This window comes from Parus major, chromosome 2 (assembly GCF_001522545.3).
Source record: "Parus major isolate Abel chromosome 2, Parus_major1.1, whole genome shotgun sequence".
Taxonomy (NCBI): domain Eukaryota; kingdom Metazoa; phylum Chordata; class Aves; order Passeriformes; family Paridae; genus Parus; species Parus major.
The window spans coordinates 48,835,725-48,852,917 of NC_031769.1; the positions used below are offsets into that span (position 1 = coordinate 48,835,725).

At 38.4% G+C, this 17,193-nt stretch overlaps 1 protein-coding gene across 1 annotated transcript in view; it reads left to right on the top strand.

Annotated features, from left to right (window-relative positions):
* The first annotated feature begins 253 nt into the window (after positions 1-253).
* Positions 254-17,193, top strand: part of SUSD5 (sushi domain containing 5) — a 39,797-nt gene continuing 22,857 nt past the window's right edge. Inside the window, exons 1-2 of the mRNA XM_015649391.3 lie at positions 254-874; positions 8,994-9,171. Coding sequence (XP_015504877.1) covers positions 781-874; positions 8,994-9,171 — 272 coding nt within the window. The 5' untranslated portion in view covers positions 254-780. The remainder of the gene's footprint in view (positions 875-8,993; positions 9,172-17,193) is intronic.

Genomic DNA, 17,193 nt, shown 5'->3' on the forward strand with positions numbered 1-17,193 from the left:
AGTGCTGACAGAGACCAGCTGATGGATCCCCACTTCAACCTTCAGTTCCTCATGCCCATGCTGAAGCTGGAATCTGAAACAGCAGGATTAACCCATCCCAGTGCTGCTCTTCAGGAAGGCTTGGTCGCCAGGGTCCCGTGCCTTTTTGGCACTTCTCAGCCCTCACCTGAGCACCATCACTCTTGCTGCGGCAGCCACTGACCTCAGCAAGGCACGGCTGCCTGGTTCTGTGCTGTGGAGAGGAAAACGCTCCCCACGCCTGCACCCACATCCCTCTGGAGATGCACAGCTGAGCCCACAAACTCACCGTGTACCAGCACCAGCTATGTAGCTGCCCTTCTCCTCTCACACAGGGATTACTGCTGCTCGTCGCTTATCCTTTCCCCCCTTCTCTCTCCCTCCTGGCTTTTGCATTTCTTCCACCGTGATCCATTAGGTATTTACCGGCAGGATAATGTGACTTTTCACACCGGTTCTCTGTGTGCGCTGCCCTGCAGACCGGGCTGGATAAAGCCTCTCCCCAGCCCCAGCTGGCTGGACATCTCCCCCCACCTTCCCCTCCCCTTCACACTAGCCAAGCCAAGGATTCCTCTCTCCCTCCCTCCCTCCTTCTTTTTCCACCCCTCCCGCCTTCAGTGCAAACCCAAGACGCAGGATCCTGCCGAAGGAAAGCGCTCCTTGAAATCATCACCGCAGACCCCGCTACCAAAGTGCAGAGGAGGAGAGAGAAAAAGCCTCGGCAGCCAACCTCCTGCAGCTGAGGGCTGTGCAAGCAGGGCAATGGCTCCAGGCTCTCAGAGATTCTCTCTCACCTTTCTCCAGGGCGTGGGATCTGTCTTCTTCATACTTCAGATCATCTCTGTTAAGGCTGATGGTGAGTCTCCCATTCAGTTTGGGCTGGGTTACTATGGCTGGAGTGAGAGCTGTATGTTGAAATGTGTTACTGCAAAAAAGCAAAAAAATAGAAAAGAAAAATCCCAAACTTTTTTTTCTTTTTTTTTCTTTTTTTTTCTTTTCTTTTTTTTTTTTTTTTAAATAAGAAGCTTAAATACACGCCCCAGTTTGCATTAGGAAACTTCTGATTCAGAGCTTTTTGAGACTTTACAAATATCCTGGGGTTAAGCAGAGAAAGGAAGTAAGATCCCAGAAGGCTAAGATTATTTTATTACAACAAAATGACAGGATAGTGAACTTTTCCAGAGGAAATAAGAAAAATGAAACAAAGCCAGAACACAACTAAGAAGACTCAGCTATATTTTAGGAGACCTCCTATAATTCAAAGTACCTTTTCTCCAAAGAACTTTCCCATCTCCCCACTTCACAGTGGAGATGTCACTTTACACAGGCAGGTACTTGAGGAAGGGAATCCAAGAAGTGAAGAACTTTGATAACCTCTTCTGTTCAGTGCCACACACACTGAAAATGACTGCTCACCTTTCTGCACATGGGCTTCGTCTGCGCTTCACTGCTGAGGGATGTGATCAGGACACGGATTTGGCTGGAGCACCAGCTACCAGTTACTCTGAAATGGGACTTTTTACTCTCTGATGGTGATCCTGAATAGCTGCATCCCTTGAAAGTTTCCATTAGCCTGATGCCCTTTTAATGATTCAGCTTGTGATAATGATGACCAATTTGTCTAAACCCAAACACGACTGACTTTTGAAACAACTGTGTCTTTTCCTGGGACAGTAATGCTGAATGGTCACATTTTTCCACTTTCACAGCTGTGATAGATTTATGCTCAGTCTCAGGACTTTTTTATTTCGATACCTTAATTCTTTACCATTGATGTTTGCTGCATTATTTCAGAGAATAGAACTTTAATATTATAGGGCAATAAAAAACTCTTCTTGTTTGTTCTGAGTATTTTTCTTGTTTAACTTAAATTTTGTTTCAGTTGATGACAAAGAATGGCAAAGAAAAGGGAGAAAATTAATCTTAGCTGTATGTCTCTACTGCTTCAAATAGAATGCATAAATGTATACCATTTATACAACAGAACCCTGTCATGTAAAGTTTAAGAGAGTTACATTTCATTAAGCATAAAAAAAGAGAAATGTGTCTGACAACTGCATTATGTTGCAGTAGGCAAAACTGTGGCTCTGTTTTTAGGATGTACTCCTTCCCTAGCAAAATGCCTTTGAAATGAAAAGTGGTGGGAAAAGCATATCCATGAAAAAGGTTTCTTCACAGAACTTAAGGATGCAGTGCAGGAATAATAATTTCCCTTGCTAAGAATTCTTCACCTGAAGATCCCCTTGTTTTTTCAGGAGCGCATTCCAATTTTTATTATGACCATAAAATTAACTAAACTAAGTCCTTGACTCCTAAACAGGCGTCTTCTAAGAGAAAGGAAAAAAAATGTTGGAGATAATTTTAAAGCAGAGGTCATGAAAGACTTTGTCATTCAACAGTTTGTCAAATTTACTTGAGGTAAAATATTTATAGAATGAAAGGGCAGAATATCTGAAGTACTTTACAGTTGTCAAGCATTATTATAATACTACGGTTTACAGTTTTATTTAAATTTTAAGTAACATTGTGAAAGATGTATGTCTGCTACTTACTTGATCTTCAGTGAGTTCTCCTAATATTAATATTCAGGGAAACTATTATAACACTGTCCTATAAGCCATCTAGGTTAAAGCAGAAGAAAACACAGTATGTCAGCTTTAAAATTTACCGCTATGCATTTAAGGATATCTGAGAGTATGAAAGAGGATTAATACTTGCTTTTATAGCAGATTCTGGCCTGGTCCAGTCAGAAACCACCTTCCCATTTTTTAAGGTGTGGGTGAAAATATAATTGTGCTAGTCTCTAATACATGTAAATGTCACTTAAGTGCCAATGGACCATTCTGAATGACACATACGTGTTTGTGTATTTGTTATTTTTAACTGAAGGTATCTGACTGTGTTGCAAACTGCTAAAGGGATTTTGAATATGTCTTGTAAAAAACCTGTGAAATTCAGACTGGCCTCTGTTGCAGTCAAACCTCTGAAACTGGTTGCAATATATTTCCCTAAGGAAGACTTTCACTTTATTATCTCACACAAAAATAATGACAGAGAGTAGGCAATAAAACCGATGGCTGTCGAGGTCTGGTGTAGGTGTAAAGCTTCAGAGCTTAATTGATCTCTTTTGACCATTATTTACCGTGGCACATTACTGTAGCACAAATAACTGCAGAAATAACCAGGCAAATGCAGAAATAAAATATAGCTTTGTTTTGCTTTGCAGCCTTTTTTCCCAACAGAAATGTGCTTGCTCCAAGCTGTTCTGGTCCAGGTCAGAAGGACAGAAGGCTCCTCTAGGGCTTGTTCATGCTCTGAGGTACCACGGTGTGCCACTGCCAGTGCAGTTACTGGGGAATAATATGTGTTATTGTGGCAGTTCTCAATTGAATCAGTGCAAATTCAGGGGGTTTAAATCGTTTTCCATTTGCACTGGAATTGGAGAACAAGGGTGCAACTTCCTGAATCCTGCATAGGAGTTGCCTCCACTTTTTTTGCCTCCCTTTTGCCTTTTCAAGGCTCCTAAAATATCCACAGGTATAAACCATAGTTTGCTGCAGAGTACTTCCTCTGAGACAGAGCATGTCAGGAGAGGGTGATGGCGATGCATTTATTGAGACGCTCCTGAAATTAAAAATGTGCTAATTTCAAACCTTTACTAATTGTGCCAAACTGGAGTTGGTCTGTTGGCTAAATTTGGATTACATTAGACCCTATTGGTCAACCCAGTCATCAGCAATGACCATGTACAGTGACTGCCCAGGTTGCAAATGAAAGGATCCAGAGTCCAGGAAGCTGGGCACAAATAGGTGAGGATCTGAGACACGTGCCTCTAACTAGAAACTGATGACATCCAAAGTAGGAAAACCCCCCCACTAGAGTATTAAATTTGGCTTGTTTTGCATCCTTTTTTTAAGTAAAGGAAAAAAAATGTATGTTTTTTCCTCTTCTCTCTCTAGACTCTCACATTTCAGTAGCAGATGTCTACACATTTCATTCTCCTGCTTGCAAAGGAACACACATTCTTGCTTAAACAATTCCAACTATTTGATCCTAAAGTGTCCAGTAAAATCAAAATTTAGGCTCAAGCTGGGTTTAGCTGATGGGAAACTCAAAGGTGACACCTCGATTTTGCTATTTTTCTGATGACGTAATATTTTTTGAATTGAATAAACATCATTCAGTGTTGTTTCTCACAGAAATAAACTCCACATTTGTGAACACTAAGTAGAATTGGTAATTAGCCAAATCTCTGTAGAGTTAGTGGATCTTCTACCTTTACACTTACAATCAAGTTACATTGTTACACACATCCATAGAAATGAAAATTAAATTTCTCTTGAAATTCCCTTCCTTTCCTCTGCTCTCTTTTACCTCAATTTGAAATTTCTAACATTCAAGTAAAAATGTATTTGGCTCCACATTTACACATCTTTCACCAAACTTGTTTTGTTGAAACTGATTAGTTTTTATTCTTTGAAATAGGAAGTGTCATGTCATGAGATCAGCACACTGGGCATGCCTTTTAAAGTGCTTTCATTATATATTCTTTTTAAGGCACGTTCTTGCTTTAAAGCATATTTGACTATGCAATTTTATGTTTCTTCTTCAAGCATAATGCAAATCCTGATGAAGACATGGAGAAATTTGAACTCATTTCAGTGGGCTTTGAGCTATGCACCTCAGAAGAACTTCTCATTGTATCTGTTACTGCAAAAGAGTAAATCAGCCAAACTCTTTTCTTGATAACCAATAGAATTCTGTTAAACCCACCTATCTTCCTTAAAATAGGAAGAAACAGCTTTTGGACTGGTTTTATTTTTGAAGAACTTCTTTTATGAACTTCCATATATCTGATTGTAGATGTCTGTTTAGTCTTTAAAGCTTTATGTGGATCAGTTGTTAGAAGCTGAGTTTAGCAAAATTTGGAGCTGGAAATAAGGTGGAGTAAGAGTAATGAACCATTGGAACAGTTTACTATGAAGTGTGCTGTAAATTCTCCATTACTTGGAGGCATTGAATGCATGCTGAAAAGACATGCTCTAGTTCAACCATGAATTTTTGGACTTGATGTTGGAATTACAAGGGGAAATCTACAGTCTAGTTAGGCAGGAATTGAACAAGGTGATAATAATGATTCCTAGAAGCCCTGAGATCTATGTGTCTGTGGGTGTGTTTTCAATCAGAATAGAGTGGGGTACTCTTAAGTAAAATCTATATTAATCTATTGCAAAAAATAACTAAAACATTATCAATATATCAAAATATAATCAATGTTCTGCAATAATAGTGATCAGATAATGGCAGAAGCTAGCAATCTAATATAGGTTAGTTATTTTATAGGCAATCTCTTTTTTTTCAAGCATGAATTTTTCATGTGAACTCTGAATCCCACTGACAAGTAGCGGTTGGAAGAATGATGTCTTATTATTTATGCCTCATCATTGAAGTTAAAAGCTGTATCACTTGTTTCAAATGGGAATATAAAAGAACCTTACTGTGACAAGGATCTTTTTCATTCTGAACCTGCTAGACTCAACATGTTCAGTAAGCATCCTGAGAAACACTACTTTGTGTGGATTTTTAGCTTGATCTTTAAATAAAAGGGACTTGCTTTGCTTAGAAAAGCTTCAGAAAAGTTTGTGGAGTTTTGGTAACAAATTTCTGCACCCCCTGTGGAGGTGGAAGCGTTACAGGAAACAAATGTTACAGGGCAGAAATGAAGTGACAGAGTTGAGTTGAGAGGGAGGCACCATGGCTGCTCAAAGGTACCACAACCAAAGGCAAACTACGTCCCTCATGGAGACATCATCCTTCATCCTGTGTCTTATGGAAATACAGAAGAGTCTCATATTTAAAACACAATGACAACACATCTCTTGATACTGTCTCAGAGATAAGACTGACTTCAACCACCCCAGTACAAAAAAATGACTGCTATGCCATCAAGTATGCAAGACAATCCATTATTAAGAAACATTTCATTACAAGTAGGACTGATAAAAATATTACAAATAATTAGCCAGGACCCTTAGATTCCCTTAGACTGAAAATGATACCACTTTTGAGATTAAAAGCGATAAAAAGTCAATACATCAATATCTTGCGTATGATAGCCATGATGCTGTAAGATGCAGAATTCAGTGTTGCAGTCTTCTTTGTTTAAGGGGATTTTCTGTTTTCATGTGCTTTTGTTTTGTTCCTGCTACCATGCTAGCATGTCTTCTGTATTTTTTTCCTGTCAATGCCTCTCAGTAATGTGACACATCTCAGGATATTGAGGATCTAGCTATTCCATTGCATCTGATAAGTGAACCTTTCTTGCAATTATATTTTCTAAGTAAAAATTTGACAAAACCAGAGGGCACATATTGAAAACTGGGCAGATAGCCAAAGAGCTTCTAAAACTTTGAAGAAGTTTTTCTTTGAAGAAGAAAATTCATAGGTTGGTCTGGTACACAGGTTGTCCTTCCTTACCCACTTCTAACCAAATTCTGGCTAACCAGAATTTCCTATAAAGCAGTTCACTGTAACTTCCCAATCAGTAAGTCTTTCCTAGCTCACCTTATAATTCCCTTGTTTATATAGTTTGATCGTCCCAGATACCTTTTCAAAGGACAGGACTCTGTTTTGACTGCATCTTCATAGGTCCTGGTAAAATGTTGGTGTATCTTAAGTACTAGCAAACAACATAACAGTAGTCAAGGGAAGCAGTCTCAGCCTCTGTCTCAGATAGGCTAAATTCCTTTAAAAGTGTAACTCTTGCTTACTGGTAAAACAACTAAATCATTAACTAATTACACCTAGATGGAACTCAAAGCTTGATGATCTTCCTTTCTTTAAGGCTTCTAACTGAAATACTAATAACCAGAAGATAAGGGTTATGCCATGTCAGAATAACATTCACGATTTAAGTTAGATGTTATGCAAATTTACCCTATAAATCTTTGATGTTGCACCTCAATCCTGACAGTCAAATGGTGAAATACAGAATATGGACAAGCCTTTAGTTGGGACAAAGCCTTTCAAAGTATTACACTTAATCCCTGTTTTCCTTTAGGAGCTAAAGTTGTTTTGCAGCTTAAGAAGGGTTGTTCAAAACCATCATCTCTCTGTTTACACTGTCTCTCTCACTAGGCCACACACGCTTCATTGTCTGTCGAGGCTTTGGATACAGGAGCTACATTAGTGCCATGTGCCTTATTTGAGACATGTTGTAAAGAATCCTGATGTTTGTGTACTCAGGGCTGTAGAGGCTTGCTGCTTTCACTACTTTGTGTAGAGCCTCCAGTTCTAATTACAGTTAATGGTATTGACTACAGCAGAAAATCCAAAAATGATGCAATCTAATGGCTATCACACTGACCAGTGTTTCTGGTTGTATCCCTTGGTCAGCTATTGTTAAATGCCTTAGGAAAATCACTCTGGATACTCTGAATTTCTCTTCCTTCTCTTAGCTGCTTGTCCTGGTTATTTAAATTGTCATTTTCCCAAGTCAGGATGACTTCTTGCTGTGCACGTGTAGAATTCCCAGCAAAGTAGGAGTCTTTATTGGGATTACTCTGTCCTTTCTAGCCAATGTAAACACAAGTGACATGTTAACTTGAGAGAACTTCACATTTTTTGATGCAAGAACTGTGATTCTTCTAGTGGGTTTAGTTGTGCACAGGTGAGAACAGAAAGCTGTCGGGGACAGACCTACCCTGTATAAATTCCATGTTTTTAGGATTAGAATCAGATGTACCAAATTGTTGAAACAGTATGTGGTGAGAGTGGCACTTGGTACAGAACCAGGCTGAATCAATCTGAAAGATTCCCAGTGCTGCTCAATATCTCCCACGAGTGTGAAGCTGGCTACGTGGTGAACACCTGATATAAGATGGAAGTCATGCATTCATGCAACCATTACCACTAATCTACTCTGGAAATAAGACATAAATAAGTGTTTCCAGGCATTTACTGAATGAGAAGTGCTTAAAAATTTTCTTCCTGCAACTACAAGCAATCTCAGACTGTACCTTTGAAAGCTAGAATGTAATCTGAGGGATGTGATCATCAGAAAAAAAGATAGTTATGGTAACTTAAATGTCAGCTGCAAACTGTCTCATTGTTTATTTATTTTTCTGGAGCACCCAGCTAATATGTTTATTCCACAACCAAGTAACTTCTCAAGCTTCATTGCCAAAACCCTAACTGACCTGTTCCCAGTTGCCAAAACCTCTAACTTTCACCCTTTCAGCTTTCCCGGTATTAGATAAATTAAAGTAAAATAAACTGAACTGAAAATAAAAATATCACAAAAAAATGTTATGCTAAATATGTTCTCATGCTCATTCAAAAAAAAATAAAAAAAAAATAAAAAGCCTTCCATTAATAAAAAATTCTGTCTGTCTTTCCAAAAAGACATGATAATGAAGCAGTCTGTATTTAGGCACAAGCTGTCATAGAATGACATAATTTTGATTTTTAGGGAATAAGTATTAATCTATTTCTGACATGGAATACAGGGCTGCAATACTGGCTTTTAAGCATGTGCTTACTTTATAGATGTAGTTGTTATAGAGTAACTGTAAAATGTTTAGCAGTGGATTTTTCTGGTGTTATTAGCCTACAGGAGGTGTTATTTGTGACTTTGGCTTTATATGTGCACATGAGAGAGTACCACGCTTTATCTCCTCAGATCTCAAGCACAGACCTACAGAGCCAAGACAAAGCTTCTCCTCTGAGTTAGGAATGACTAGTGGCTTAGCCATTCTTGCTTTTCAGGTAGTGGACAAAATTAAAAGAAAGCTAACACAAGGATATTTACAGTCTTGATTAAATTAGACTTTCAAAAAAAAAAAAAAAGGTGGGCCATTAAAATAAATTTAGTAAAAGCACGAAGGCTTTATTTGGTGATAATCTGCAATATTTCTGTTGAATATGTGTTGAGCACAATTCCATGATGGATGACATGTCCTTTCTTGGTGTTGCAGGAAAAGTGTTTGCACTTGAGTCCAAGAACAACTCTCAGGGTCTGGATTTAGCCGAAGCCGAGAAAGCTTGTGTTGACCTGAGTGCTCGCTTAGCAACTGCAGAAGAACTGAAAAGGGCTGTTCTGGACTGTTCTTTTGCTGGCTGCACCACAGGATGGCTCGCCAGAGGCTCTGCTGGGTAAGGACAACAGCATAACACTTTCTGGGAAGTATGAGTGATGGTTGTCAAGAAAGTTTTCCACCTTGACTAAGATTTGCTGAAAAACCCAATTCAAGCACCATGACATAAAGCTAAATTTGTCACTCTCCCCCAGGAATTAGTTTATTACAGCTAATATTGCAGGTATACAATTATTCATCAGTCTCATATTTTGATTTCACAGATTTGACACAATTTCCTCTCCTTTCCTGCTGAATTACATCGTTGTGGCTCCCGTTCCCCTGGCCTCTCGTGGGGTGCTGAGCCCTAAAGAGCCCCACAGGCTGAGGATACGGTGCTGGAGTTGGTGTCAGTGCTCTCACTGACTCTGTTTTTCTCTGTTATTCTTTCAGAAGCTCAGCAAACTAAACTTCTCATGGGAACCACATGTCTGTCTAAGGTATCCATGCGTGGCTGAACAGATGATAGGCATGTTCAAAAGGGCACAGATGCACTTAGATATGATAACCCACATCTGGTAGAGAGTTTGTTGAGAAAGCTCACCAGGGAACTGATATTGTCCTTCAATACATTTGAGGTGCTCAAATTTAGCACTAGGCTGTTTTTCCTTGTGTGAAACATTGTTGCCTCTGTAGAGACTCATTTAAATCAGGAATGTAAATGGAGGTGTTGAGAGAATGTCTGATGTCACTGAAGCTGGGATCATACATAAATTGCCCAGAAGAAGTATATCAAAATTATTTCCAATGTTCAACAGTGATAAAGTTCTGTTTTATGAAAAAAATGTTTCCAAACTTTAGCATATTATTAGATTTTGTGATAGTTAGCAGTTTTTTAAGTAAGCATGGTGTTTCTATATTTTTAGTAAAAAAATTTCCAAAGGACAGAAAATTACTGCTATTAATGAAATTTCATATTTCAAAGAAATATCAAGGAAAAGCAACCATTTTCTCTGATTATATTTCTTCCCAGGTAAAAAAAAAAAGTTTGTAATTATTTTTGTATTTACTTTTGGTCATTAAAAAAAAAAATAAAAAAATCAGAAATGTCTCAGGATAAAAGACAGCGACCTAAACCCAAAAAATCTTTCTCCCAAGACAATTGCTGAGATGTCTTGCAGGCTGACAAACCAGGAAAACTATATATCTGTAAGAAGTCCACGGCAAAGTTGTTGTATAAGTTCTTTTATACAACCTCTGTATTCTGGAAGTAAGGAATGATGACGTGTAGGAAAAGAAATCATCGCTTTTTTTATCTAAGGAGTACCACTAGTTAGTCCAATGAGATCCTCAATTAATTGCTGCAGGCGCTGGATCTTGACTATTAATAGATCAGCTGTGGACTGAATATCTTCAATATCAAATTGTGTATGGTGATAAAAAACCATTGTAAGAATGGGAGGGAAATGTAGACTTTTCAGCCCTTCCAACTTGCTGTATTCCATTCCTCCAGTAAACCTGTCCTTAGTATGGAAGTCTCTGAACTATTTATCAGAAAGAACATTGTGGGGGCATATCAGCACACCATTGCTGTGTCGTCACCAGATCTGACCTTCACTGGAAAGCTTCACCAGAGAGAAATGTTCTTCAGAGCTGGAATTTTATACTCTGGGGCTATTTTACCCATGGCTGGGCAAGCACCAGAAAGTATGTTACTTGGTTCGTTGAACTGGATATTTTTGGCTCTGGGGAAAAATAGGGATTGTGTACTGCCTAAAAAGGCTAATCTGTTTTCACTGTAAGTTCATGCAGCTCTGGAGAAAGAACTGAGCAGTCGAGTGCAAAGTGTGCAAATGGGACAAAGTTGTTTAAGTTGAATAAGTTCAGCTTCAATGTAGAAATTTGCAGAGAAATTTAGAGGAAAGGGTAAAATGATGCCAAAAGAAGTTCAATGATAATTCATGCAGGAGGAACATGCAATCTGCTTGAAAATATCTTTACAGAGTTCTGGTTTACCTCTGTCAGGCCAGGAAAGATATGAGGACATGGCTGTGGACAGCACAAAGAAAACCTCTGTCAGACTGCAGCTGTAGTAAAAACAGACAAACAAACAAACATTCAAGCAAACAAAGAAGTTGCTAGTGTTTATGGAATGGGATGAAGAATATGAAAAAAAAAATATATACATGTAGGTCAGTGTAATAGGTTCCTTTGGAACACTATATGTACTGTTACTGTATCTTGGGAAAGGTACTAAAAGTGTCTCAAAAAAGGGCTCAGAAATTATTAAAGTAGTGGAAAGTCTATTAACAAGGGACTCCAATTATTTTACTAAATTTTTTTTTTATTTTTAAAATTTTACATAATAAATTTAAAAAATAAATTTAAATTAATAATTTTAAAAATTAAATTTAATTTTAAAAATTGTCAATTCAGTACTTTGGGCATTTACTTGATAACTGGAAACATGAAAGGAGGGCTAAAGGACAGCTGATATACAGAAAAACCCACATACAGAAATCTCCACATCAGCTGATATAACCCAGAGAAGGGAAAGCAGGCTTCACAGCATGCCCACAAGTTAGAGAAGTATGGAAAATTATTTCCAAAATAAAGGACTCTTTGCTGGGCACACCTTGTGTATTTATCTTGATGAACTTCCACATCTTTGAATGACGTCCCCACATCTGCCTGGTCCAAAATTATTCAGGCCTTTATAAGTTGGATCTAAAACCTTGGAATCCTCCCAGCATCTGACTGGCGTCCAATGCAGATCACAGAGCTTTAGTCGAATACTCTCCCATATCCTCTTGGACTGTGTGCATCAGAAAGGAGATGAATAGGAGGGAGCATGATAAAAGAAGTTCCTCATTTCAGGAAGAATGAAGTTTGGTTTATTTATTCGGTGCCTGGAAGGTATCCCAATCTTTCCCCTGAGGAAAAATGGATTAGACATTGGCAGTAGAAGTAAACACAAACAAATGATGTGATTGAAGTCTTTACAGTGTTGCAGATTTTCTGACATGCTTCAGCTCTCCTTTCATCGCTTAGATTTAAAACTGAACAGGAGCTATAGCAGACATGTAAGGAGTTTTTCATTCTCCAGGTTTTGCACAAATCTGTTATTTCACTTCTGATGCCTATTTATGGTTTCAGTGAGTAATTACAATCCCACTCCTGGTAAATATATCCATCACTGTTAATTATTTTGTCTTTATTATTATTTTTACAGCCAAATTATAGCCTGGAAACCTGTGGGAGTTTCTCCTGTTATGGCAGAGGCACATCACTGAGTCAGTGCGAGGATGTTTGTATTGCCTGCTCTCTGGGCTATACCTCTTCTTTGGGCAAAGAGGAGCATTTGGACTAAAGAGCCAGCCCAGTCTGAGTGACTGTCAACTTTCTGATGACTCTCATGTAAATGCTGATAACCCATATTTAAATATATCTGCTTCAGTCCTTGAAAACTGGGCTAGCCCAAGCAGCAGGTCTTGACAAATATGATTCATTTCAACTGATGCAGAATGGAAATTGCTTAAACAAATAGATCCCTGCCAGCAAATCCAAAGACACAATAAACTGGGTGGTTTTGTGGTTTGAGCAGCCTGAGACAGAACTTCTTTCACAGGAATAAGAGGATGTTCTTGTCTTGCCTTTGCAGTTGTTCAGGCCAACCCAATTCAGGGTTCAAGGCTCTTCACACAGACAAGTCCCTGGCAGTCCAGGGGCTTGGGAACTTTTTGAGAGGAGCCACTGACAAGTAGGCAGGGATAACTTCTCCCAGCAAGCCAGAAGTAAGCCATTTACAAGTCAGTCCTGACATGTGTAACTTATAAAGCATTACACATTGTTGCATTTCAGGAAATGAAATGTCGTTAGGCAAGTCTCATTTGTCAGATGAGCCCTAATAGCTATTTATACTAAAAATGACACTCTTATGACTTACTTGCATGTCAGACAAGTGAGTCAGTAAAACCATCAAGTGATCTGCCAGGATGTAAATGAAAAAAAGGTGGCAGAGTTCTCTGAAAAGCTCTCACTGCTATCTTTTGAATTCAGATGTCATGCTGGAAAACTTTGTGTTGAGTCTTCCAGCACTGGGCAGCACACCCTGTAGGGTCTTGCCCTCTTTACTGGGATATTTGAAATTTGGGAAGTAAACATGGCACAATTGGTCTTAGTATCAACCTTGTGCACAGCACATTAGAAAACAGCTATTTATTTTAGAAGTTGTTAAACATCCTCAACACCTTGTATTAATATCCCCTTAGCAAATTTACTAATTTCCAGTACTTTTGTAGGATGAAAAACCTGAAGCTGTCCTATTCTCTATCCTGTTTCTTATTCCCCTACAAAGGAATGGAGCCGTGTATCTTTTCTATGACAGCTTTGAAGTGCTGCATAGAATTTTTCTTCAATGACAGACCTCCTGCAGGGCTGTCAACCTGCTCCTTTGAGTGAAATTGCCCTGGGCTGGCTCCTACCCAGTCCCTGGAGGATTTATCCCAGAGGGAATAAGTCTGGAGTGAGCAAGCAGAGTCAGCTAGAATAAGCTCTGCAGTGAGAGTCAGAAGACAGGAGCTCTTTTCTCAGCTCACCACAGACCAGATGTTTGCTACTAGGAAAATTACTTCGTCTCTATTTTTCCTTTGTTAGCTCTTTGGGTTTTGCACTGGCTGCTTTTGAATGCTTCTACAGTGTCAAACACAACAGGGCCCTCACTGCAGATGACACCAGTGGGAAATGTAATAATAAGACTCAAATATGGCATTTCACAAGACTCTACCTACTTCTTTTTCTGCCTACTGCATGGGAGTTGCCCAGCACCTGACAGTATGGTACTAAAATCACATTTCCTGGCAAAGAGAAAAGCAATATCCAAGGAATGAAATAAAGGGTCAGTTGCTAACCCTTGCAAGTCCTCTCATCTGTATTTGTAAAGCCTTGGGCTTGTGGGTTCCTTGAAATGCATCCAGGTGTGCGTGCTTAAATAGGCCTACTTGGTCTTTACAGAGAAGCAGTTCTGGTTATACATCGCTTTGGCAAGCCCTTGGTTTTATTTCAAGGCTGTGCTCTGCTGACTGATAATAATGCATATGAATTTGCTCCCAGACATGTATTTGAGGCAGGTCAAATAATTCCCTTAAAAAGAAAAATCTAAACATAACTGACAGGACATGGTTCAATTCAAAATGCTAAAGTTGCTTATGAAATTGTCTGAGGAGGCCTTGGATTACAAAATGCCTTCGTGTCACAAACTCTAGTCCCACAGCTCACAGCTCGTGTCATGCTCTCCTAGAAGATGGCTTTGTCTTCTTGAGGCTTCTTGTCAATCATCTCAGAAAGTCTCCTGCAAAGTAAAAACAAAGCAATTGTGTTTCAGGAATAAGGATAAAGCTCAGTCAAGAAACTTGAATTTAGGAAATGGGCATGGCCAGTTTACTCCAAGGGTTGGTATCACTGAGCAATGTAGACAGGAGCCACTTTCCATCAGCTTTGGGAGGAGAGAAGCAAATATTTTCTTAGCAAAACTTGGGCAACAACATGGACAAAGTATGACAGCTATGTTTCTTGTAAAAGAGACAACCTAATAATTGAATAACATTTTAGAAAATGTACTTTTTCCTCATTGAGGAAAAGCAGCACAAAAGAAAGTACATATTTTTTATGTATTTTCTAGGACAAGCACCCAAACCACCATCTGCTGAACTGTAGCATCACAGTCCTCAGAGTTGCAATTTACTAAGTGAGATATGACTCTCACTTTTAAATTGTATTTTTATTGGAAGGTAGTTTTTTTTTTTACAAACTCTGAGGGATTTAGCTAAACTTTAGCAAGCTTTGGCACAAAAGACATGGGTTTGTTAGTGAAATTAATTAATGCCAGAAGGTTAGAAATCGTTCCTAAGACCAAGGAAAACCACAATATTGAACAGGAAGGTAAGCCTGACTTCAGAGATGGAGTAACAGAAACGGGGTACAATGCAACCGTATTTTACGAAGGCTAATGGGAATTTCTGCCTTAAACCAGCTAGAAAGGCAGAGCAGGAGAAAGAACTGGGTGTAGTCACAGAACACAGGATGGCAGTGGGCCTGTTGTAAAGTGAAATAACTCGTGTAAAATTTCTGAGAAAAATAAACGCGACCATCCTAAAAGACATCCAGCAGCAATTCCAGAGGAGAGAGGGCAGTGCTGAAGGGCTTGAGTGAGGCAAGAGTGAGACACCACCTGCAACAGTGTAATGTAATTCTTCACATCCAAGCTCAGAAGGTCTGGGCTCAGACTAGGAGTAGTCCAAAAAAGCACCTCTCTTTTCAGTAGGCAATTAAAGGTGATCATTATTTTTATTATTTGTTCATGTTTATCTGAACAAATGAAGACAGAAATGTGTCATACTTACACTTTCAAATGCATAAGAGGGGCTAATACCAGGATTTTAACTTGCCAGATAGTTCTAATGAGGCTGATTTTCTACTTTTCAAAAGAAGTTCACATATTTTGCCTTTTTTTTTTTTAGAATCACTGTAATGCTTTGTTGTATCTGAAAGCCTTTCCTCTGAGAATGGAGCTGCTTTGTAAAATAAAAGCATTCAGGAAATATTTTTGTAGTTTCTTAAACCCTTTGGCAACAAATCAGTAACTTCTTCTACGAAAGCCATGGGTTAAACTGGAGTCCATAAAGTGAAATTGGGTAAAACCACCTTCCTAGTGATGCTTGACATGTCATTGAGCATCCAACTAGTCCAGGCCAGGAAGCAACACGACTCTCCTTTGCATGCACTAAAAATGCTCAAATTATATGTACCTAGCGATATTAGAGTAAAATGGCTATATAAAATCTTTCATACTAGGCTACAGTATAAAAGCCTGCATGAATGGGCCATATTTATTTAATGAACAGAGGCCTTACTATTTCAGTAGTCTTATGCACAATTTTAAGCACAAAAGGCTGCATTTTGGTGTATATTTTTAAGAATCTAAAGGATATTGGTTCTGCCTTGGTAAGACCTCCTTTTGACATTTCCAGTGGCAGTATTGCTGTTGGAATGTCTTCATGTCACACTTAGCAGCTGCTTTCTTTGGGCCACATCCAGCCAAAATTTGCCTCTATAGTTCCCAGTCAATGGACTTTCCAAAGCCCACCTGTGTTCCCCTTCATGACTTTTCAGGGAAATTTTCTTCCCTTTGGTAATCATGAACATGTCATTTATAGTTTATTCCTCATCAGAGCCAGCTTTGTAATTTGCAGTTTCCCAAAATACAGAGGGGAAAGGCTAAGAACAAAAATTCCCTAGTCTGACTCCCAGACTACTGTTGTTTTTTTTTTTTCTCTTACCTAGTTACTGAAACACAAAGAGAAAAGCTGACCCATGAAAAAGAATTAACACAACATATTAAAGATTTATCTTGACTAAGAAAAGCAATGAAGTTTTTAACTTTCTAATTAGGGGAGGGTTTCTTATTGTATGTTATTAACCAGACTTTCACAGTGCCTCAACAAACATTGTTCCTGATGTTCTTCTGAGCTGAATATATTGCAAGCTCATACTACTATGAATCAATGTCATAAGACCATTCTGACTCAGTTCAGTGAATTTATTGACTAAGACTACGAAAGCTAAAATCAACTGGCAGATAAAGCAGCAACTACAAAAAATGTCCCACCTACTGTTTTCTGTGCTGATGGATCACGCTTTCTCATATAAACTCAGCTGTCAAATCCATATGTTTTAACTTGGGCTTGCTGAAAAATTTGCAAGTATTACTAAATTGCCTTGTAATTTTCTTAGAAAGCAAAATTATCAGTGGATAGTACTATCAACAAAAGTTATAATTTATATAAAAACACAATGTCTTTATTAAAAATACCTTTATTATATATACATACATACAATTTATGACATTAACTATAATCACAACAGTTCTAGCCTATAATTATCATTTATTTATTAATACATATTATATTATGGCATATTATGGCATACTGTAAAATGAATACTAATCATGCCAGCTTTTCTGCTATTTCCATCTTTAAACAGAGGAATTAAAAGAAGAGCAAAATATACCAATTACTCATTCGTTACATAATACATTAGAGAA